The 25,179-nt window shown below is 48.0% G+C and overlaps 1 protein-coding gene across 1 annotated transcript in view; it reads right to left on the bottom strand.

The window, feature by feature from the left end:
- The window catches only part of LOC138566168 (semaphorin-3A-like), a 624,143-nt gene that overhangs the window by 165,714 nt on the left and 433,250 nt on the right, over nt 1–25,179 (bottom strand). Inside the window, exon 8 of the mRNA XM_069643198.1 lies at nt 12,605–12,719. Within this exon, the coding sequence (XP_069499299.1) occupies nt 12,605–12,719 (115 nt within the window). The remainder of the gene's footprint in view (nt 1–12,604; nt 12,720–25,179) is intronic.

Consider the following 25,179-nt stretch of genomic DNA (forward strand, 5'->3'; position numbering starts at 1 on the left):
CATGTGATTATCCATCTAGCTTGCATCCCAAGTAAGGGATAAAGTCCAAACGCGTAGACATAGGAGAGGATGTGCTCTCTACAAGAGAACAAGGACAGACTTGTGCTCAGAACCTTCAAAACATACCAGTCTCCTTCAGGTTTGTGGATAAAAAAGTCCATACGAGACATGACCGATGAGGTAAAACGTGTCCCTTTCATCTCCCAAACCAAGAAGATCTCACACGAGGCAGCTCAAGGCTCTTCCTTGCGAAAGATTCTGTTCAAAATGTATAATCGGTTCCACATTTAATTCAATGACAAAATGAGTTTGGACTAGAAGGCTGGCAGCAACCAGTTAATAGGAGAGTGTCCTATACCAGTACCTGGATAGTGTCAAATCATATGGGTCTGTCTCATATCAGCAAAGAATGAGGTTCTAATTATGTGTGTAACCACTCCGTGCATGAGGGGGACCGAGTGGCAGGCTTTAGACACTAGGTCTGAACCCAAGCGCGAAACCCTCAATCTAGCTCCTGTTGGCTCAGACCTCACAGACCCTCCAACAATCTCTGAGGTAGCAAACTAACTTTCTTCCAGCAAAGGCTTCCGTGTGGCATCCTTCTCCCAAAACAAACTGTGCATATTCTCTCGAGTAAATTCAGCCGCACTTCTAAATGGGCCTCCAAGCAAAGAACGTACAGAAACTATGAAGGGCTCAGAACATCTCTGTAGATTTGACCACCAACCTAAAACATGAAGACCCCATAACTTCTGTCATGATGATGGAACTCAAGCAGCCAGTGATATATAGGACTGATTCAAGGGGGGGCCTTCATGGGCATCGCTTCTTAGAGCAGCTCATAGGCCTGGTCTAGAAATCCAAAGAGATGTTTTTGATGGGGCCACCAAACGTCGATACTTGATCTTAACTTGAAGCATGTCATCAGAGGTAGGGGAGAACACAGAAGACAGAATAGTTATGTTGGTCATTTTCGTCCTTTTCCGTTACTGACATCGCTCCGCCATAGGCTCCCCATGTAGTTTCTGTTCCCATCTCTTCTACCTCTGTCTCGCCACGTGCTTCCTCCACAGGCTTTGCAATGGATCTGAGCCTTTTCTTGCTCAATTAACAGATTCATTAAGAAGGAGAAAATAAGAAAGTATCAGTACAATCTCTACTGAATTATGATCCTTATAACTAGTGGTATAAACAAAGGTTGCTCTTGTAAATGTGTAATTACGGAGCCTTTATCTCTGTCATTACCCTGATATTTAAGTAAAAAATACAGAATTAAAAGGATTATTTGAAATATGTAGGTACAGTAAAATGCCAAAGGGAAAGTACACTGTGTGATGATGTTCCACCGGAGATCATGGGATGGGGTTTAGGGAGAACCTGAGATGAGGAGAGTGGCTGAGGAGAGGCTGAGGGAAGCTGCCATCCCAAGGATGCTTGCCCTGGAGGAGATCTATGGAGCATCTACCAGTGCCTCTCACCAGTGCCCGGCCTTGCGTTGAGACCCACGCAATGTCATACCATTCTTAGATGCAGAAAAATAGCTGCATTTCCCCTCATCCAATCCTAGTTAATGGAGGAGCCTTCAACGTTATAATCAGAAATCAGGGATTGCTATCTGTGGTTATGGATTACAAAGGAAATGTAGAGTTTTGGAGAGAGAAGGGCCGGCAACCGTGATGAATGAATACTACCACAACCACCTAATTATTGCTATTCCCCAGCAAAATAATACCCACAGCACCTGCAAATCTGAGGGACAACAAAGTAGAAGAGGCGAGGACCACACACAGCAGCATGAGGAAGCCAGGGTAGGATCAGTAAGCCATGAAAGTGTTGCCCGATACCAAGATGGCAAGTCCCCAGATCAAGAACCCCCAGAGCCATGGGCTGACCCCCAATCACTCGACCACTATAGCGTTAAGCACCCAATACAAGGGCTGAAATGGGTGTTAATGGCCTGGGGCCCGAGCAAAGTCAGGGTGCTTAACGAGGGCCCTGGGATGTTAACACCCATCCCAGCCTTTGGAATGGGTGCTTAACGCTAACAGCACCCGGGCCTACCAATCCAGTAACCTGGGGTGTTGCGAGCAGTGTATTTTCTTTCTATGAATGGGACGCCTCGTGGCGTCCCGTTCATGGAAAGAAAATACTTACATAAGATGGCCGCCAATAAGCAGGAAGGAGGGTCTCTTCATGGAGCCACTCTTCCATTTCCATGGCTGCTGGCCAATGGATACGGACTGAAGCTGCGGAGGCAGGTGTCTCTGCCATCACAATCAGGTAAGTGGGGCTGGGGAGGGTGGTTGGGTTACTTAAAAAATGAATGGAATTGAGGGTGGGGAGAAGATGGTGCTGCAGGGTGGGTGAAGCAGCCATCGGGTTCCATGGAACGTGGGCTTAGATCAGTAGTTCAAGCCCACGATCCAAGGAACCTGATTGGCTGTTCACCCCACCCTGGGTGCTATTAGTAGGTATACATGTTTGGAAGGAGGGCTGATGACCACCAGTTTATCATGTGGAACAATGATTAAAAGAGCCATATGTGCCCGGTCAGGCAGTCATTACCCCAATTCCCTAATAAGCCAGAATGTAAAATGGAGTAGGGAGAGATCCGCGGTGAGGGCTTTAGGAGCATAAGCCGTTGGAGAAGTCACGTGGGCCCTATGTGATAACAGAAGTAGTGAATGATTTGAAACTACCGCGTGAAATGGGTAGAGTGTGAAAACCTTCATAAATATACCATATCTACTGGCTAAAAGAGTCGACGCAAGATGGGGAAAATGCATTGTCGGTCACTGCGACAAATGCCAGAGAAGGCCGAAGTCAAGGAGCCGGGCCCTCACAACCTTATTCCTAAAGGGTTGGAATCAACTGCGACCCAAGGCCCACAGGAGTATGTGGGTAATTCTTTGGATGGGTTCTCGAATTGCAAGGAAGAGTAACAAGGATTACTCAATCATAGCCATTTTCAGACCCTAGGAAGTCAATTTCTTTGAAGCCTTTTTGAAAACCCGAAGCCTGATGTCCGGGGCTCTCTGAGAGATCCAGAAAATGCTTACACTACAGATCATTGAATGCTACTGGGCTAGTGTGGAAACCCGACAGCAGCTGACGGTTCTGCACTGATTTCATGAAAGTCAATGAAAGGACCATGTTTGATACCTATACCATGCTAGACTAATTGATGGAATGATAGAAATAATTGGAGCTTCCACATGTATCTTCTCCCCATATCTCACCAAGGAACACTGCCAAGTTCCCTTTGTGCCAGAGGGCAATGAGAGTTTTTGGACACATACATTGGTGGTACTGCCAGGATCAGGAACACCTGGGAGGACCATGAGATACATCTATTTAGTGGCCACACTCTCAAGAAATCTGTGTGGCCCCTAAACCTAGCAAAACTTCATCCAAGCAAACCCACGGCCAAGTACCTGGGCTTCCCCTTTTGTAATGGGCTGGTCTAATGTGAACGGTGAAAGCCACCGAGAACACCCCATTACTCTAAATGCTAAGAGCTGGGAACCAAGAGCCTTCCTGGGCCTCACTGGATCCTGCAGGCAATGAGTGAAGCAAAGGGTCTAAATCATTCCAGGAACTGTCGCATAGAAGCTGGAATAGAAGCTGATCACCCTGGCCAGCTAAAGAGTGATCAACACAAACGAGGGGCTTTCCAGGGAGTGAAAGGTTCCCTGTCACCCGTGCCAGCTTACAATGGCAGACTTTACACAAGCCTTCATTCTGCAGATGGGTGCCTCACAATAGGGTTACAGGCTATTTTATCCCTGAAACAGGAATGAAGTGAGAAACACACTGTGCCTATCAGCAGGGTGCTGCTCTTGCTTATTGTAGAGTATAGAATCCATCTTAGACTGATCTGCATTATCAATAAATCCATCTGTCCGGCTGCTCCTGCCTCGCTTAAAGCCAACATCCCAGGATGGGGAATTCGGTCTATCGAGGATCACAGACTATTCAATCCTAGGACTCTCAGAACAGAGAAGACAATAGAATTTCAATTTCAGTCTGGGGACCAAGGTTTTGGGATAAATTACCACATTCCACTCTAGACAGGATAGGCTTTTATAGTTTCGGTCCCTTGTTATAGCAGCATCTGTTCAGGTAGCTGTTAAGTTTGGGTCCCAGAGAATGTAAGGAAAATGTGTAGAGGTGATTCAATTCACAAGGCTGTGTATACAAGTTCCATCTCACAGAGGGAATAGAAAGAAGCACAATACATGTAAAGCTCCTTCTTTGCCTTTTCCACCCACTCGGCACTCAAACTGCCCTGGCTGCAACCCCTTGACATACATAATGCAACATGCTCCTGCTTACTCGAACCGCCGCCGGAGTCACAGTTTCACTTCCTTTTTTGGTACACTCCTATTACTAATGGGCGGGTTTGGGGTTGGAACCCAGTTGTACAGTGGCGCTGGATCAGGTGTTAACCTATTTTGATTGTAGTAATCAAAGTTCAGTTTTCAATGTTAGGCCACACCATTGTGTGCTTTGAGCTAGAATATATTCATGATGCCTTATGGTCAATTGCACACTAAGTCAGAAATGGTTGCCACTTGTGTGACATGCATCTCTGTGCACATCAGCTGGATGTACGTCATTAGCTGTTTGCTTCTGCTTACAGTGCCGACACGTGTTTCAACCATAGGTTTTTCTCAAGGCATCTGCATTACAGCTTCTTGTCCCATGGGGGTCTTATTCTTATATGCTCCTGTGTGGGTAGCTGGTTAGCTTCTGAGCCCGGCAGCGCGGTGACAAAGCAGCTTGGTCTCACAGTGATCATCTGTGTTCCAACCCCAAACCCGGCCATTTCTGAAAAACGGGGACTGCAGGGGCTCTGTCCCCTTGGAATCCCACGCACAGGCAGCAAGAGCTATAGCTACAAACGGACACACACTTACAATCACTGACAAACCATCTTTATGCTCTAGCGCAGACATCCACACTTCCTCCAAGCTCCAACCCCACCACACTCCACTTCTATTTCTAGATACAGAACATTTAGAATGTGCCTGCAGTGATCACTGCAATGTGTCTACAGAGATCAGTGCAATGTGTCTGCAGAGATAACAGCAACAAGCCTGAAGAAACACTACAATGCGCCTGCTGAGATCACTGCAATGCGCCTCCAATGATCACTGCAATGTGTCTGGCGATATCATTGCAATGTGCCTGCAGATATGCCTGCAGTGTGTCTGCTGATATCACCGCAATGTGCCTGCAGTGATCACTGCAATGTGCTTGCAGTGATCACTGCAATGTGCCTGTAGAGCTCACTGCAAAGTGCCTGCAATGGGCCACTCCTGTGGTGAAAGTGCACAGTATAAATATCTTTAAACATAACATAACATCAGAACAATGTGCATGCAGAGATCAGTGAAATGTGCTTGTAGATAGAACTACTATGTGCCTCCAAGGATCAGTGCAATGTGCCTGCAGATATTAGTGCAATGTGCTGAAATGATCACTGCAATGTGACTGCATGGATCACTGTAATGTTTCTGCAGAGATCACTGTAATGGAACTGCAATGATCACAGCAGTGTACCAGCAGAGTTCACTGCAATGTGCCTGAAATTGACCTGCAGAAAATAGTGCAATGTGATTGCAGATATCACTGCAATATAACAGCGAAGACCACTGCAATGTGTCTGCAGTGATCTCTTCAATGTGCCTGCAGAGATCACTGAAATGTGCCTGCAATGTCCACTATAATGTGCCTGCAGTGATCACAGCAATGTGCCTACAGAGATCAGTGCAATGTGTCTGCAGAGTTCACTGTAATGTACCTGCAGTGATCACTGCAATATGACTGTATAGATCACTGTGATGTGCCTGCAGAGATCTTTGAAATGTGTCTGCAGTGTCACTGCAATGTGCCTGCAGAGATCACAGCAATGTGCCTGCAGTGGTCGCTGCAATGTGCCTGCAGAGATCACAGAAATGTGCCTACAGAGATCACTGGAATGTGCCTACAGTGATAACTGCAACAGGCCTGCAGAAACACTACAATGTGCCTGCTGAGATCACTGCAATGCGCCGCCAATGATCACTTCAATGTGTTTGGCGATATCATTGCAAAATGCCTGCAGATATGCCTGCAGTGTCTCCTGATATCACTGCAATGTGCCTGCAGTGATCACTGCAATGTGCTTGCAGTGATCACTGCAATGTGCCTGCAGAGATCACTGAAGTGTGCATGCAGAGATCACTGCAATGTGCCTGTAGAGCGCACTGCAAAGTGCCTGCAATGGGCCACTCCGGTAGTGATAGTGTACAGTATAAATATCTTTTAACATAATATCACCACTTTGTCTGCCAGGCACTTTGCTGACTATGGGTTTGTAGTTACTTCCAAGCAAGTCCCATCAGAATAGCAAGGCAGACGCTCTTTCTAGACATTTTCCAGGAAGTGAAAAAGAATTGGAGATCAAGGTAGAACCAATTATTCCTTCTGAACGATTCATAATTGTGGTATCCAGTGAAAAAGTACAGATTTATTGCAGAGTTCTTCAAGAAATGTCGGAGGAGGAATTATTGGAGTGGACCCGTGCAGAACCTGATTGTCATTTAAAGGATGGTGTTCCTTTCAAGAATGAAAAGTTATTCTTACCCTCGGAAGGACTTCATGAAGAGATTATTAGTGAATATTATGAGTCAAAACTAGCTGGACATCCTGGTGTGAAGTTAGTAAACAGTACAGTTAGTAAACAGACATTTTTGGTGGAAGGAGTTGAGGCAAGATGTTTTAGACTTTATTAGGACTTGTGAGATCTGTGCACACTCCAAATCTGCTGGATGTAGACCTTCAGATTTGTTGATGCCTTCGCCTATTCCACCAAGTCCTTGGCACACAATTTTAATGGACTTTATAGTTCATCTCCCCAAAGATAAGGGGTGTTCTTCAGAGTTGGTTGTTGTGGATTTATTTTATTTCTGTGAAGGGAGAGATTAATTCTAAAAACCTTGCTAAGACCTTTTTACAGGGAGTGATCAGATTACATGGGTTGCCAACATAGATTGTTTCAGATTGTGGTTCACAATTTGTTTCGAAATTTTGGAGAGCTTTTTGCAAGAGTCTTGGTAAAGAAGTACAGTTGTCCTCAGGTTACCATCCCCAGACCAATGGTCAAACAGAATGCATAAATCAAGATTTATAAAAGTACTTGAGATATTTCTTTCAGGAAGAGGAAGGTTGGCGGAATTTAGTTACAACAACAATTCAGTGAAAGATTCCACAACTTTCTCTGCATTCTTCTGTAACTATGGGTTTCACTCTGGATTCCTAAAAGAGGTAGTTACAGTGCAAATCCTGATGTGGAGGACAGGTTAAATTGTTTAAAGAAGAGTTTGGTGGAAGCTGAGGCTGCCCTTGGAAAGGGAAATGAAAGATATAAGAAGTTTGCAGATAGGAAACGTAAAACTGAGCCACTGTTTCAAGTGGGTGACAAGGCTTGTTTATCTTCTAAGTATGTACGATTGAAGAGGAGAACTGAGTTTAGTCCTAGTTATGTGGGTCATATGAAGTTGAGAGAATTGCCAACTCTGTAACGATGATTTTGAAGTTATCACCTGGTATGAAGATTCACTCTACCTTTCACATAAGTCTACTTAAACCTTGTGAGTAGGGGACACGGTTGGAAAAGGCTCCAACTCCAGTTTTTACTGAAGGAAATTAGGAAGAATATGAGGTCACAGGAATATTAGATTCTAGGAGAGTAGCAGGACAATATCAGTACTTGATTGATTGGAAAGGTTATGGTCCAGAGGATAGATCATGGGGGCCGCCCTTCGATGTCCATGCTCCCAAGTTGGTCATGTTGTTTCATAGGAAATTCCCATTTAAACCTAGCCCTGAGACAGGGCTTTGCGGAGGGGGTACTGTCAGGGCTGGCAACAGGGGACTTAAAGGCAGGCCTGACTGGGGGATTGTGGTTGTGCACAGGGTGGGACAATGTTTTGTTAGGCAATGTTAAAGGGTATTGGGCAGGGTGTCTGTGCTCTATCATCCTTAACCTTATGTTGTACATTTTTCCCAAGTCAAAATGGCTGAATAATAGCTGAGGAGCTGATTGGCTGGCGTTTCAAGGAACAATTACTTGGAATGCACATAAGGGGTTCTAACTGCCTTTCATCTAAGTTGCTGAAGAGTCAGGTTGTGTTTAAAGTATTTCCCTAAAGTTAGGCCCAAAGAGTAGCTACAAGAAGGTGTTACAGAAGAAAACTGTTCCAAGAAAAGTTAAGAAGATACTTGAGTCAGCAGCTACAGAGAATTCAGGTGGGGCATGACATATTGAGAGTCTAGAATTGCATTGGAAAATTAAAGGAGTGTTTGAAATAGCAGATCACTAAACTGTGTATAACACTTTCATTTAAGCAGAAGTTAAAGCAGAACTCTAAATATACTGAAAGCCTACAAGTCTGCTAGTTGATTTGCATGTGCTCATTTTGAAGAACAAACATTACCCATTGAACTGAAACCTGAGTAAAGAACTCTAAAGCCTGCAAGTATGCGAGTTGATATGCATCTGCACATTTGAAAGAATAAACAGTATCATTACAACTGAAACCAGAGTAAAGAACCCAAAAGCCTGCAAGTGTAATAGTTGGAATTATTGTGCTCAGTGAAGGAACCAAAATAAAAAAAGGCAGTTTACAAGAGTTCAGCATTAAACCAAAGGATAAAAATCTCTCTTAAGTCAGTGAACATGAACTCATGCCAAGACACAAAATGGAAATGTATATAGTTTATGTAATTAGATTTAGTTGTTAGTTAGGGTAAGCAGGAAAAGCATTCAGAGACTTTTACCAAGCAACCTTACAGCATCTTTTTCTTCTGTGGAAAGAAAATGTGATAGGGAGTTTAAATTAAGAAACCTTACCTCTAGGCTATGGAAAAGGTGTAACAGGTAAGAGTGAATTGTATGTCATTGTATAGAAGAATATATTGACTGAGAAATCTGAAGTGACTCTGTTGTTTCACTGCAGAACATGGAAACTGGAGCAGAGTCAGCTTGACAGCGAAACATCTGTCTTCTTATTATTTTATACACTACCCCTTTCCCGTTCCAATGGTTTCTGACTCAACTGTATTCAGGAAATTTGGGTTGGAGGGGTCCGGAGGGGGTCTGTTTGATCAGCAACTCCTGCGGAGAAGATAAAGTCTGAACCTGACAAGAGATCAGTGCTATGTGCCTGCAGAGATCACTGCAATGTTCCTCCAATGATCACTGCAATGTGCCTGTGGAGATTAGTGCAATGTGCCTGCAATGATCACTGAAATATTCCTCCAATGATCACTGCAATGTGCCTGTGGAGATTAGTGCAATGTGCCTGCAATGATCACTGAAATATTCCTGCAGAGATCACTGCAATGGAACTGCAATTATCACAGCAGTGTACCCACAGAGTTCACTGCAATGCACCTGAAATGGACCTGCAGATATCACTGCAATGTGATTACAGAGATCAATGCAATGTGACTACAAAGATCATTGTGCCTGCAGTTATCTCTTCAATGTGCCTGCAGAGATCACTGCAATGTGCCTTCAGAGATCACTGCAATTTTGCCTTCAGTGATCATTGCTATGTGCCTGCAATGGGCCTGCATGGATCACTGCAATGTGACTACATAAATCACTGCAATGTGACTACAGAGATCACTGCAATGTACCTGCAGAGATCACTGCCATGTTCCTGGCAAGATCACTGCAATGTGCTTGCAGAGATCACTGCAATGTGCTGCATGCAGAGTGCACTGCAATATGATGCGTGCAGAGAGCACTGCAATTTGCCTACAATCATCACTGCAATGTGCCTACAGAGAGCACTGCAATGTGCTGTCAAAGATCATTGCAATGTGCCTGCAGCGATCACTGCAATTTGCTTGCAGTGATCACTGCAATGTGCCTGCATAGAACACTGCAGTGTGCCTGCAGAGAACACTGCAACGTGCCTGCAGAGACCACTGCAATCTGCCTGCAGAGACCACTGCAATATGCCTGCAGCGATCACTGGAATGCACCAGTAGAGATCACTGGAATGTGCCTGCAATGATCACTGCAATGTGCCTGTAGCGATCACTGTAATATGCCTGCAATGACTGCAATGTGCTGCATGCAGAGTTCACTGCAATGTTCCTGCAGAGATCACGATCTGCTATCACGGGTTTAATGGAAATGTAGAGTCTTGGGAGAGATTTGCAGAGTGAGCATGAAGAATGCAGAATAATGGGACACAAGCCGGAGGAAGCTCTCACCGTGCCGACCTGCATGGGGAAGCTATGGCAGGATCAGGTGGACACCCGACCTGGATGGGGAAGCTATGGCAGGATCAGCTGGCCACCCGACGTGCACTGGGAAGCTATGGCAGGATCAGGTGGCCAACTGACCTGCACGGGGAAGCTATGTCAGGATCAGCTGGCCACCCGATGTGCACTGGGAAGCTATGGCAGGGTCAGCTGGCCACCCGATGTGCACTGGGAAGCTATGGCAGGATCAGGTGGCCAACTGACCTGCACGGGGAAGCTATGTCAGAATCAGCTGGCCACCCGACGTGCACTGGGAAGCTATACCAGGATCAGCTGGCCACCCGACCTGCATGGGGAAGCTATGGCAGGATCAGGTGGCCAACTGACCTGCACGGGGAAGCTATGTCAGGATCAGCTGGCCACCCGATGTGCACTGGGAAGCTATGGCAGGATCAGGTGGACACCGACCTGCACAGGGAAGCTATGGCAGGATCAGCTGGCCACCCGACGTGCACGGGGAAGCTATGGCAGGATCAGGTGCTCACCTGCACAGGAAGCTATGGCAGGATCATGTGGCCACCTGACCTGCACAGGGAAGCTATGGCAGGATCAGCTGGCCACCCGACGTGCACGGGGAAGCTATGGCAGGATCAGGTGCTCACCTGCACAGGAAGCTATGGCAGGATCATGTGGCCACCTGACCTGCACAGGGAAGCTATGGCAGGATCATGTGGCCACCTGACCTGCACAGGGAAGCTATGGCAGGATCATGTGGCCACCTGACCTGCACGCGGAAGCTATGGCAGGATCAGGTGCTCACCTGCACGGGAAGCTATGGCAGGATCAGCTGGCCACCCGATGTGCACTGGGAAGCTATGGCAGGATCAGGTGGACAACTGACCTGCATGGGGAAGCTATGGCAGGGTCAGCTGGCCACCCGATGTGCACTGGGAAGCTATGGCAGGATCAGCTGGCCACCCGATGTGCACTGGGAAGCTATGGCAGGATCAGGTGGCCAACTGACCCGCATGGGGAAGCAATGCAGGATCAGCTGGCCACCCGATGTGCACTGGGAAGCTATGGCAGGATCAGGTGGACAACTGACCTGCATGGGGAAGCAATGCAGGATCAGCTGGCCACCCGATGTGCACTGGGAAGCTATGGCAGGATCAGGTGGACAACTGACCCGCATGGGGAAGCAATGCAGGATCAGCTGGCCACCCGATGTGCACTGGGAAGCTATGGCAGGATCAGGTGGCCACCCGATGTGCACTGGGAAGCTATGGCAGGATCAGGTGGCCAACTGACCCGCATGGGGAAGCAATGCAGGATCAGCTGGCCACCCGATGTGCACTGGGAAGCTATGGCAGGATCAGGTGGCCAACTGACCCGCATGGGGAAGCAATGCAGGATCAGCTGGCCACCCGATGTGCACTGGGAAGCTATGGCAGGATCAGGTGGCCACCCGATGTGCACTGGGAAGCTATGGCAGGATCAGGTGGCCACCCGATGTGCACTGGGAAGCTATGGCAGGATCAGCTGGCCACCCGATGTGCACTGGGAAGCTATGGCAGGATCAGGTGGCCACCCGATGTGCACTGGGAAGCTATGGCAGGATCAGCTGGCCACCCGATGTGCACTGGGAAGCTATGGCAGGATCAGGTGGACAACTGACCTGCATGGGGAAACTATGGCAGGATCAGCTGGCCACCCGATGTGCACTGGGAAGCTATGGCAGGATCAGGTGGCCAACTGACCTGCACGGGGAAGCTATGGCAGGCTCATGTGGTCACCTGACCTGCACGGGGAAACTATGGCAGGATCAGGTGCTCACCTGCACAGGGAAGCTATGGCAGGATCATGTGGCCACCTGACCTGTACAGGGAAGCTATGGCAGGATCATGTGGCCACCTGACCTGCACGGGGAAGCTATGGCAGGATCGGGTGCTCACCTGCACAGGGAAGCTATGGCAGGATCAGGTGGCCACCGACCTGCACAGGGAAGCTATGGCAGGATCAGATGGCCACCCGACCTGAACGTGGAAGCTATGATGGGATCAGGTGGTCACCTCAGTGGGTTTTCCATCTTCTCTTAAAATAGAACTACTCTTTGCTCTTGGATTATTTTTTCTTGCTTACACATTTTTATAGGAAAACTGCAATTTAGCACCTCGTGCTTGATCTACAATAGGCAGCTCTGTTGATTGAGTGATCTCCAGGTAACAGACATAAACTGTTCTTTTAAATACATAAGTGCAGACTGCGGTCCAAACATGACAGTGCACTATCAATCACAATGCCCACATAAGCCATTTCCCCATGGTGACCATGTACTCACTCAGCTCATCAAAGTGGGTCTGGATGCCCTCGGGTCCTGGGATAGAGCACACCATGCGTGCCTTCAGGAAGGTGCTCCACTTATTCACCAGACTGCGCTGGCCACCAATGTCATTCTGTGGGTAAAGAAGACACATGCAGGTCACAGGGGGAAGGACACATGCAGAGACCACTGAGGGGCTACTGGAGGAAAGTGGAGGCATGCAGAGCCAGCTGAAAGTGTCTTTATGTGTCAACTTGGCACTGCCATGTCTGGCAGCATTCATTACGTGCCATAAACACGTCCAAGGAAGCAACTGCTGTCCATCAACAACATAAGAGCTCATGAATCCTTTATAATCTACAGGCCCACATCCGGCCTCCCTTATATTGTTGAGGTTCTTAGATAGGTTGTGACCCTTGTTGGGAAGGAAATGGTCCTATTCCCACCCCCCTAGCCGCAGACAAAGGAAATAAAACCTCATAAGTAGAGGAGGAGAAAGCTCCCGCTCCCACGGTATGGATAACTGTCCTATAACATAGCGAAGTAGACAAATAACACCGCCCCCCCATTTTGCCTTATCGAGCATCCATTTTCTATTAGTCCCAGACACCATTTTTTACTAGGCCCCAAACCGCCACTCTCTGAGGTTGCAGCACTCGCACCCCCAGCCTCTCACACAAAGGGACCAAGCAATCCCCCCATCAGACCAGCTCCGCACGAGCCTCGTTCCCACGGAAGTCTATCCATTCCCGGGAATCTCAAATGTTGCAAATACCAAGTATCTTTTCTGGAAGGATGTGCTCTGCGGACAGCGCGAGACAGACGCAGGCCCCAGCACAAATGCCCATCCATCTCCACAAAACTGCCCGTGCCCTCTCACCCCCACCCCGCCAGGCCAGAGCCCACGGGTCTCAACCTCCCAATTCCTTTCATGCTGAGAAACACCTAAACCCCCTCGCTTTGACCCGTCTAGAACACCCACCATAAACCTTAGCCTGGCAGCAGTATATTTTCCCAATAACAACACATGTCTGTTTGTATCATGAGGCACCAGGGAAAGTACGTGAGATCCTTGGGAGGGGGGACCACAGTACCAAGGAAGGCCGGAATGTGGGGGTCGGTATGCATATATATCACTCCCTCGTTTATTAAAACCCCCTGTTGATGTGATGCCCTGGTATCTGCCCTTGTTCATAAATTGTCGGTTCCTGTTGTTTAGTTTAGATTAGTTTGAAATGTAACGACCCGCATGAACGGACCTTCACAGCAAAGATGAGCCGAGCTGACCCACGTGCAACAAGATCAACTGGGAAGCAGCAGCCAATTATGGCCTGCATCCCACATAGAGCAGGCCAATCTATAGGTCTCCTACCAACCAGCACCCTCACATTTGTCTTAGTCTAAATCGTCATCGATGATGCGTTTGTCTCTTATAATGTGCTGCCCATGTAATTTTTAGCAGAGCGCTCTCGGGCAGCACAGTTCTTTGCCGGCATTTTCTATGATTATATAAATGTTGTTATCCTTGCAACGTATCTCTTGGTCTCATTCCCTAACAGGATATTTTATATTGTTATTGGGACACGTGTATGAGATCGGTGCCTTCACCTTCAACCTTCATCTTACCTGGGATCTAATGCATTCCACATTGATCATCAAATTGATTGCCTCCTGCGGTCTGTATGGGAGGATTGGTCCAAGAGACCCCCCTCCCCTGCAGCCTCTCCCCCTTGTGAAGTCCATGGTTCATCGGGGGCCCCCCTGCCACCAGGGCCCAGGTGGCGCGTGGACCACTGGCTGAAGACATTGACCAAACATGCTGTATTTAGCTAGGCCCTGGAAACCATTTAGTGAAATCAAAATGGCATGAGCCCTGTGCACCACAGCACGGCCCCCACCCTTGCAGAGTCTCACTTGTCCCTGCGGCCGCAGCTCCCTGGCAGATCCGCTGCGAGCCCGTTCCCACGAACAGACGGACATGAGCTAGTGCTAGATGCAAACACTGCAACATTTCACCTTCCGCAGTGTATCACTGTTCTCAGCATGACCCGGCCAGCAGGGCCGGGGTGGAAAAGAACTGTAACATGGTCCCCCGACAAAAGTAGAGACCCCAAATACTAATATGCAAACTGCCTGTGATGAAACTCATCTCTTCAGGACCTTTTTTGATTAAAACATGTAACCTCCAGGAAGATGGTAGAATGTGTGTTTATATGGCATTCTGGTTGAAGTACCGACATCCCCGTAGCTATGCACAAATGGAAAAAGTGTCCCGGGGTTTTCGTGTTATATGTTTCACCGAGAAGAATGTACTCCACGGTCCTATGCCATAACTGAACTAATGCTGCTAGAGTGCAAAGGAAGACAAGTGCAACCACATTGGGAGCTCATGTAAAGTGTGCACGGAAATTCACAAAATGTATTTGAATGTCCAAGCTCACCATGTGTCACTGCCATCAGTCTCATTGGCCAGTTATTCCTGCGTGCTCCACCAACCTTACTACTACCTCGCTTACCGTGCATGTATAGAAATGTAACAGGATGTTGTGGTTGTTAAATACTTAACATATAGATATCAATTGCAAAATGGGTATAGATAACACATTTGAAATGGCCATGTAAAGGCACTAACAATATAGAAAACATAAGCTTTGAAAAGAATCAATGAGTATTGTACATTATATGAATGTTTTTGCCTCTTTCACATAATCTGCAACACACAAGCAAAAAACCATTGTGGGCATATCCAAGGCCATTCCCCCTTCCTCCCCATTGAAGCCTGCCAGACGGAAAGCAGAGGCCTGTGCTGCTCTGCCTCACCTCCCCCAATTCGGCTGGAGCCGCTTCAAGCATTCACGTTCCCCCGCAGCTCCCAGGGCAGCGGCCAGCCACCTGAATTATTTACAACCCAGCAGTAAATCCCGGCCATAAACGCAGGCCCAAAGGTGCCCTTTCTTAGGCTCCACGACCCACCAGCTCACCCCAGGTTAATGGCTCGTGTAAAATTAGGACACCCAATATTATAGCAACACTGTAGGAACACATTCATAATGACTTCTAACGAGACATGATAACTTGGACAGCTCGCCCCTTGCCCTGAGACCCAACCTTGCGACCTATGATACCCGGTCAACAGGACAATGGTAACGGAGTATTGATGTATTACCAAAAGACCCCACTCTAGGTGCATTCCTCCTGTGTTGCATTAACCTGTAGAATAACCTCTTGGAAGATTTACCGGGGAAGATAATATTGCACTATTGAATGGATGCGGTGTGCGTGGCCTTAGGGAAGAAAGCCAAGAAAGACGTTCATCACTGACACTGGTCACGGCTGGCACAACACCGCCTGGATGAGCCCAGCTGACCTGCCCGGCCCAGCCCGGCCCAAGTGGGTAACCAGTGACGTCCACCAACCACGGCAAACCACATCACAGCTGCACCTATAGTTAGTCGTCACCACCCAATCCCCACGAACTTGTGCCCCCTATAGTGTGTAGGTTCTTATGACGCATTTTGTAAATATATACGCCTGTCTTTGCTATTGTCGAACAGAGCGCTCTCAGAGTTTGCAGAGTCCTTTGCATGCCCTATTCTGATTTATATAAACTCCCATTAAGCTCACCCGCACTTTGTCTTAGCCTTATTCCCATCCTGGGAGAGTCCATTATTGTCTCTCATTGTGGGGAGGATCGTGCTATCTGGGGACGCTCGCCTTCAGTGGTGACCCCGAAAGCGTGATTATTTTTCCTTAATATATATATCCCTACCGTCCCCTTTGGCACGGAAATCTCTGGTCGAAAAGGGATACGCACGGTGCGCCGGCTCCGGAAGGTTGCCCGCCAACGGCGACCGGTACGCTCAGAAGTGCGCACTCAACAGAGAGAGGGTACGGGATCCCGGTTGAAAAATCCCCTTTGAGTGCCGCTCGCTGGAGCCGGGGCTGACCGTTGAGCGTGCGGCAGCGCTGCCTGGACGGACCCAGTTCGGAGACTCTCGGTTCAAGACGGGCACGTGAGTATTAAGTGCGAGCGACAATAAAGGGAGCGGGGGAGGAAAACAGGACATGGAACGAGGTTGTTTGAAAGGGGACACTTTGGGACTACTAAGAACCACTCTAGGCTTTCTTTACTTTTTCTTTGCATATGGCCATTAGGATCAAGAGGTGAAAAGAGATGAAGAGACGGGAACCTAGCTCCGCGAGGGGGTAGAAGGCGGCGCCGCATAGTGCTATCTTGACTAGTACTGGGAATATATGAAGAAGTGGAAAATGAGATAAAGGTGTCTGGTAAAAGGGAGACACAGTGAATATATTAGTGACTGCTATTCTTTCTATTCTTCTCTCTGGGTTAATGGGGAAAAAACAGGGTTAGTACCGAAAAAAAAAAAAAATTTAAAAAAAGAGAAGGAAGATAACCTAAGTAAAAAGACGAGTTTATATCAGGTTAAGAAAGAAAGGGACAGCTAGCAAGGGAGGAAAGGAATTACAAATTGAGCTGTGAATAGAGTGTTGCCTATTGGTGTGTACGCATCACATGTGCCAGAACATATTTGTCAAGATGAATGTGTGAAAGTGGTCATAAGTGCATAATTATGGTGTGGTCATGGTAAGTGTGACCAGAAGAAATTTTACGAGGAAGAGCGCAATGCAGTAAAGTGACTGTTTTTTTGGATAAATTTGCTGAAGATATTGGTGGTGTACGAAGGGTGGTTTGCTTTTGTATGTGCCCCCTAAAGTATACGGAATAGAGGCTGTGCGCAGCCATTCTTATATTGCTCAAGTGGCGGAAACACACGCAGGTCCCCACACGCAGTGATACACAAATACTTAGATATATCTGGTGATACATCTATATACAGATATATATAGATATACATCCGTATCGAGCAACCACAAACGATGGGGGCAGAGACACCATTAGCCCATATTTGTAAGAATCTGCTTGGGTATGCTGAACGTATCAAGAAATATCACGATCAGTGGATTACAGAGCTAAAGGGGGAAGGGTTACCCCAAATATGGCCAGAAGGGGGATCGTTTGACAAGAGTGCCCTAGATATGGTAGCTACATGCATTTGTTTAAAATACAAGGGGAAGCAGTTACATAATAGGAGAGAAATATTAGATCTATGGAGATTGTTTGAAGAAGTACCCCCGTCCAAGAAAAGGGAGTTAGGTACTGTTCTGCCATCTACCACTGACAATCCATTGCTGATACCAAAAGACAAGGTGTTGCCAGAAGGGGAGTCACCAGTAGAGGTAACTAGGTTGTACCCAATACTAAATAAGCCAGTGTCCGCAGAAGGATACAGTGACCCAATGTATGTACCCCCGACAAGAGTCACTACGGCTCGAGGGCCAACAGCACCCCCACCGTATGAGAGTCATAGAGAGCGCGACCAGGTAAGTACACCAATAGTGAACATAGAGAAACTAACAGAAGACCTAGAGTCTAGGCTCTCTGTAGCAAAAGACGAGCTCTCGAGGATAAAAAGCATATGTGAACAGACTTGGGCTAATACTGCTCGGTCAGAGCTGACATCAAGAGCACAGAGTCATGATAAAACCATTGAGAAAGGGTGGAAGAAGGGGGAGATACTGTTCAGAATACAAGAAGAACCAACTCGAATAATTGAACTGGAGGAGAGGGAGGAGCATACTGACGATGAGATAAGGACCACAGGAGGTAGAGAGGAGCTATTGTGTGATATAGAAGAGGACTTAGAGGAAAGTGAAAGATTAAGCATGGCAATGGGAGGAGGAAGTGAGGGGGTGGATGGCGCATGTTCAGGGAGAACCATGGAAGAAGAGTGGACATGACGACTAAAGAATAGGTTGGGGAAAATGGCACCACTACGAAAGAACAGAATGAAGGTGAGTACAGATAAGACAACAAAGGGGAAGTTACAACTCCCACTAATACACAGGGGAGGAGGGAGGCCGAATTACATACCCTGGGCTCAGATGGATCAGGCCAATCTGTTAAAGCTATTACCACCGCTATCAGGAGGGGCAAGCAAGTGGATATATGCATTTGTGAAACACACAGCCGGGGTTCCTCTAGCAATAGGTGATGTGAAAAGTCTGCTAGTATCAGCAGTCGGGGATCAAGCTGACAGAGTATGGGTAAAGGCTGGCTTCCCGGGAGTAACGTTAGACTGCAATCGCCATGATGGTGCCTCTTTTAACACAGTATGTGCGAGGGTGTGGGACGCATTAAGAGAGACATTCCCAGACGCCCCAGATTTGCAGTCAGTCATGCAATGTACGATGAACGATGGGGAAGATGCTATGGATTACATTTTTCGGGTCCAGGAGATGTGGAGAGCGGAAACGGGCACGCCCTGGCATCAGTCAACCTCATTATTTTACTTTATAATAAAGAGAGGGCTCCCTAAAGAGGTACAAAAGGCACTTTACAAAATTGCAGGTATTGAAGCAAAAGGGTGGCCCGAAATACAGAGCATAATAGTTCACCATTGTAAACAAATAAAGGAGAGGGAAAAGGAGATAGCGCAAAAAGATTGGCAGACAAGGCAAAGTTAGTACAAACAAAACCGGTGAAGGTCGCTGCAGCAGTAGCCGCGCTCCCCCACAGCAGGGAGGGAGAAGAGGAGGAGGAGGGGCTGGTAGCAATACAGGGGAGGATGGCAACGAATTGGGCAGGAGCAGGGCAACGGCAGTGGAACGAACAGGAGCAGAGTGGAGGTCCGCAGTGGCAAGATTGGGCCCCTCGAGGGGGACGAGGTGGGTACAGGGGTTGCAGGGGGGATGGACAAGGGTACGGGGGAAACGGAGGAAATGGATGGCAAGGTCCCAGAGGTGCGCAGGGAAGCTGTTGGAACTGCGGGAGGTGGGGCCACTTTTCCAGAGAGTGCAGGAATAGATCGAACAACGGGTTTCAAGAGATGGAACACTATGGTAACCCTCACCCGGGAAGCCCATACGGTCTTCCAATGGGACGACAATAGAGGAAACGAGGACAGGGGTACCCAGAGCAAAGGCAAGCGCATCACTACAGAACACAGAATCACCAACAAAACAACGACAATATGGACTACACCCCAGGCAACCCTTTCGCAACAAATGCCAATGGAGCACCAGCCCCGGCCCCCTATAGTGGTGTGTCAGTAGTTTCTGGAAACGTCTTCAACCGGGGGGGACAATGAGACAACCAGCATAGGACAGCCCACAGAGAACACTTGCGTGTCCTGTTCTATCTACCACCTACAATGCAGCGGAGGAACCACTGGTAGGGGCGCAGATAGGAGACAAGCAGTTCATATTTATGGTAGATTCAGGAGCCGAGAAATCATGTATCCGTGAGGGCCGGTTTCCGTTATCTAACCGGAAGTTAGAGACGCAGGGGTTCTCTGGGGCTGTAGTTGAAGTTCCTTACACAGAAGATTTGGATGTGACAGTCGGGGGTAAAACGGTAAAGACACCCTTACTGTATTATGAACAATCGCCAATAAACTTGCTCGGAAGGGACCTTCTTAGCAAGCTTAATATGACAATATCATTTACAGAAAGAGGGATAGTGTGCTCAACACCAGGAATATGCCCATTACGCGTAATGCTGGTGGTACATGCTCGGGCAACAGCATCAGAAATACGCGGCATGCCAGTGGACGAAAGAATGTTCATCAAAGGTTTAAAAACACTGGCCCAAGTAGTTCCCGAGCTAAAAAAGTTAGAGTGGAGAATACCCGCAGAATTTATCTTCCGCCCAATAGTACGCCCAGACATAGCACCAGGTTCAGTGGTATCCTTAGACCTGCATGCTGTACAGGTATCAGCGAAAAGGATTGCAGTAATTGGGATGGACATAGACGGGTGTGAATGGCGCACTGTACTGTGCATCAATGCTGATATTGCCCTACGAGACTTATCTGACGAGGATCTCTTTTCTGATGCGGAGAGTGATGGCGAGATAATAATGGAAATAGCAATGCCCTGTGACATTTTGATTCAAACAAGACAAGTGCCGGTCCAGCTGATGGCTGTGGTGGGAACGCCACCGTCCTTTTTTGATGATGACATGAAACTGGTGCCCAACAATTTGTGGACAACAGGCCCCCACGATGTAGGCTTGTTGCATGGAGTGACACCAGTGGTAATAAAACTAAAACCGGGGGCAATTGTGCCCCGAGTGAAACAATACCCATTGTCCCGCGAAGCTGAGAGACAATAAATGAATTGCTAGCACAAGGGATAATAGTGCCCTCAAACTCCCCATGTAACACCTGTATCTACCCGATCAGAAAAGCAAAGGGAGGGGCTTGGAGGATGATCCAAGATTTACGCCCCCTAAATGACGTCATACAAAAATAATTTCCTTTGGTCCCAAACCCTGCATCCATACTGTGCAGCATCCCAAAACCGGCATCACATTTCACAGTGGTTGATTTAAAAAATGCATTTTTCTCCATCCCCTTGGCAGAAGAAAGCTTGACAGCATTCACATTAGAGGGGAAGAGATACAAGCATTGCAGGCTACCTCAGAGGTACTGTGGAAGTCCAAGCATATTTAACCGCTAACTGCATACTACACAAAGACCTGGGTAATTTATCAGTTGAAAGCACGATCATTCAGTACGTAGATGATTTGCTCGTATGCGCACAGAGTGAAGAGACGTGCAGAAGAGACTCAGTCACCCTCTTGACACTGCTAGCGAATAAAGGGTACAAGGTGGACAAGGGGAAGTTACAATACTGTCCGTCAGAAGTGCTGTACCTGGGACAGCTGATATCAATAGATGGGAAGAGAACCTTACCTGACAGAGTAGAAGCAATAAGGTCAGTGAGAGAACCAAGGAGATGCAGAAATTCTTGGGAATGTGTAACTATTGTAGAGCATGGATACTAGATTATGCAGCCTACACCAGGCCATTACTGCAAGCACTCAAAGAGGCCCAGCAAGAGAACAGGAAAATAGAGTGGTCAAAAGAAATGAGTGACTCGTTTGGGTCGCTAAAAGAGCTGATCTCGAGTGCTCCAGTACTCGCCAATCCTGATTATGAGCGCAAATTTTTCTTTTTTTTAAACTTTGTTTATTGGCAGAAAGTTAAGACAGGCATAGAACAGGGTACAGTAAAGTTATCAGGTAATATCGCACAACATCCAGCAACACATAACGGCAGGGTGCCGCCTCATTGGAGAGAACAATTAGGTTTTGGAGCAGCCCAGCTTGGGCGAAAAGGGACACGAGTCAGTGACATGGTGTGGCGGAGCGTGCTTGGGGAGGGGAGGCCGTCCGCTCCACTTCGTCTCTATTATTCAGATAGCTGCGGAATTCTGTCCACACATTTTTGGGTCGTGATGTGGGAGGCAAGGACCCAATGTATTCCTCTTCACACAATTGAGTCCAGGTAAGGGCTTTAAGCCACATCGAGAAGGTAGGGGGGATGTGCCTCTTCCAATTTTGCAATATATACCTTTTTGCGACAATGGCTCCAACATTCAAAAACTTAGACATTTTCTTTGCACCTTCCCCCTCCCAGACTCCAAACAGTAGTGCAAGTGGGTTCACATCCACCGGGGCCTATATTATTTCGGAGAGCGCCTCCGCCACAGCCACCCAGAAAGTGTGAATTGCAGGGCATGTCCAGAACATGTGAATGTGGTCAGCTTCAGGAGATTTACACTTTGGGCATGCACAGGACAGGGCGCCAGCAAATCTCGCCACCCTAGACGGTGTGTAGTAAAGCCTGTTGAGGAATTCAAATTGAATGCAACGGAATCTGGTGCTTAGAGAGACTGTGCATGTATGTGCACACATCTTCCTCCACAGTCCCACAGGTATTTCTATTGCGAGCTCCCCAGCCCACGCCTCACGGGGTTTGAGTGACCCAAACACCTTCTTCCCCAGTTGCATTTTGTACAGATTGGATAACACCCCCTTGGATCCCACAGAGTTTGCTATGTACTGGATTTCGGGTGAATCTGGGGGTTCGTTTGGATACGAGGGCCACATGGCACGAACTGCGGCTCGGAGCCTGTAATACTGAAGCATCTCAAGGAGGGAGTTAGTGTGTTCTGGGCGCCATGTTTGGGGGGTGATAAACTTTCCCTCTGGGAAGAGGTCCGTCAGGCCTCGATAGCCAAGTTGTTCCCAGTATCGTGAGAGGTGCCGGTCGTGTGTGGGGGCGAGTCCCGGAAACCGCCACAGGGGGAGCCACTTATAGTATGGGGGCAGCTTCTGCTCGGTGTGTAAGATAGCAGTCCAAGCCCTTATCGTGGCAGTCACTGGGTCTGCCTGGGCTTCCGTTTGGAGCCCGCGGTGCAACAATAAGGTCATAATGTTAGTTCCCTCCCCGGCCATTTTTTCGAGTTTTACATGCGGAGGGGGTTTCTGTAGTGCATACCAATGGGAGGCATGCTGGGCCTGGGCCGCGTACCAGTACAGTTGTAGGTCTGGTGCCGTAAACCCCCCTTTATCATATGGAGCTGTCATGTGTTGCCACTTCATGCGGACCGACCCAGAGTGCCAGAGGAACTGGGCGCACTCCGAATGAAGCTCCTTGAAATATTGCTTTCTGGGCCAGATTGGGACATTAGTAAAAACATAAAGGAGCTTGGGGACCACTATCATCTTTATCAAGGATAGTTTGGCTGCCAAGGATAGAGGTAGGAGGTCATCTAGATCTTGATCTGAGTGTCCGGGCCGGGGGCCATATAGCTCGGCATAAAAGGTAGCGAATATGTCAAGGATGGAGCGGTCAGACCAGTGTTTCAGTCCCTTCTCATCTAAAATACAATCGATCCTGGTCCTGCCGCCTTCCGCTCACACCAGTCTGGCCAGTGTTCTACCCGGCCTGTCCCCCTCTCCATATCTGCGGGCGGCGACTGGACGGGCGTGGTATTGCACCTCCCTTATAGCATGTGACTCGAACTGTTCCAACTCAGATCTGATCTCTGCTAGTATCTCTGGGGACGGTGTAGCAAGGTATTTCTGCTCAAGGGCTTTGAGCTTAGTTTACGAAGTGTTTAGGGATTGCCTAATGGCCTTCAGGATGCCTGCTTCTTTAGAGATGCACATCCCCCTGATGTACACCTTCAATGCCTCCCACCTGACCCCCTCCGATGTCTCCGACGTACTGTTATTTTCGAAGAATGTGGTAACGTGTGCTAATATTTCAGCTTTGAATACAATGTCCGCCAGGGCGGCAGACTTAAAGCGCCACGCGGGACGTGTTGGGCCCACGTTGCCGATCAGGATCTGTAGCAGCACAGGGGAATGGTCAGACAGCGTGCGTGCCAGGATCTTAACGTCCGAGACCCTGCCCACCAGCCCTCCAGAAAGCAAAAACAAATCGATTCGTGAGGAACTATCGTGTACAGTGGAATAGAATGTATAGTCCCGTTCGTGAGGGTGGAGGGTCCTCCATATATCATGCAGATTAAGGGCGTCCATATGTGCACGGAATCGAGCTGCAGCTCGCGTCGTGGTTCTGCGAGTGGTTGTTGTTCTGTCTAGGGTATTATCAATTATCAGGTTCATGTCTCCCGCCCATATGATAGGGATATCTGGGTATCTCATTAGGATGGAGGCCACATTATCGAAGAACTCGGGGGAATCAGTGTTGGGCGCGTATAAGTTGACCAGTATGCAGTCCTCATGAGCCAAGGTACAGTGTAAAATAACATATCTGCCTTCTGTGTCAATGTGGGACGTGTGGAGTGTGAAGTTTAAAGATTTATGGATAAGTGTCAGGACACCCCTAGCTTGAGTGGAATATTGAGTATAATACCTATTGAGACCCCAGGTGTGTGCTATGGTGGACGATAAATGTTTCAGAGCGTGCGTCTCCTGTAGTAGGAGGACCTTAACCCCATGTCTCTGTGCATATGCCGCAATCCTTCGTGTCTTCGTGAAATTTGTCAGCCCCCGGACATTCCAGGACATCATCCTGACCGCCATATCACCGGTTTACGGAACATCCCAGGTTAAGCATCTAACATTGAGTCTCATGATGTGTGCCGTACTAGGAAACAGTTGCCACCCTTTGGAGCCAGTCCCAACTCCTCTGTCGTTTTGTATACAATTTACCCCAACTTCTGCCACCCCCACCCTCACCGCCCTGCCCCAACCAGCAGTGTGTGAAAACCCACCCAAACCTTGACCCCTTGCACACCTTCCCCAACTTGGCGGCACCGGGAAACTAGCCCAACCGGGGCCAAAACACAAACATTTAGACTCAGAAGGAATTGCAGCCGCAGTGGGGGCTGCCGCTGCCGTTCTACCCACTTTTACTAATATCAGTTACAATAACATCATATCTGACTGGACTTCAGCTGACAAGCAAACAATTTCAGAGAGAGGATACTGGAGCACTTAGATTCCATGGGACAAACCCAGTTGGTACATAGCCGCAAAAGTATGTCTTACATCCCTAAGGTCCGCTTTTACACAATGCTGTACAGTTTTGCGGATCAAGGCTCAGTGTGTGGTGTTACAGATAAATGATCTCCCTGTACATTCCCCTCACTTAAATATGCTTACGCTGCAGTGTTGCAGGGCCACTAGGTGCCTGCTATCTGACAGAGAGTGGGGGGGTCAGAGCCCACCAGGGCAGCTCATAGTACCTACA

Source organism: Ambystoma mexicanum, chromosome 2p (genome assembly GCF_040938575.1).
Source record: "Ambystoma mexicanum isolate Mex_15411 chromosome 2p, UKY_AmexF1_1, whole genome shotgun sequence".
Lineage (NCBI taxonomy): Eukaryota > Metazoa > Chordata > Amphibia > Caudata > Ambystomatidae > Ambystoma > Ambystoma mexicanum.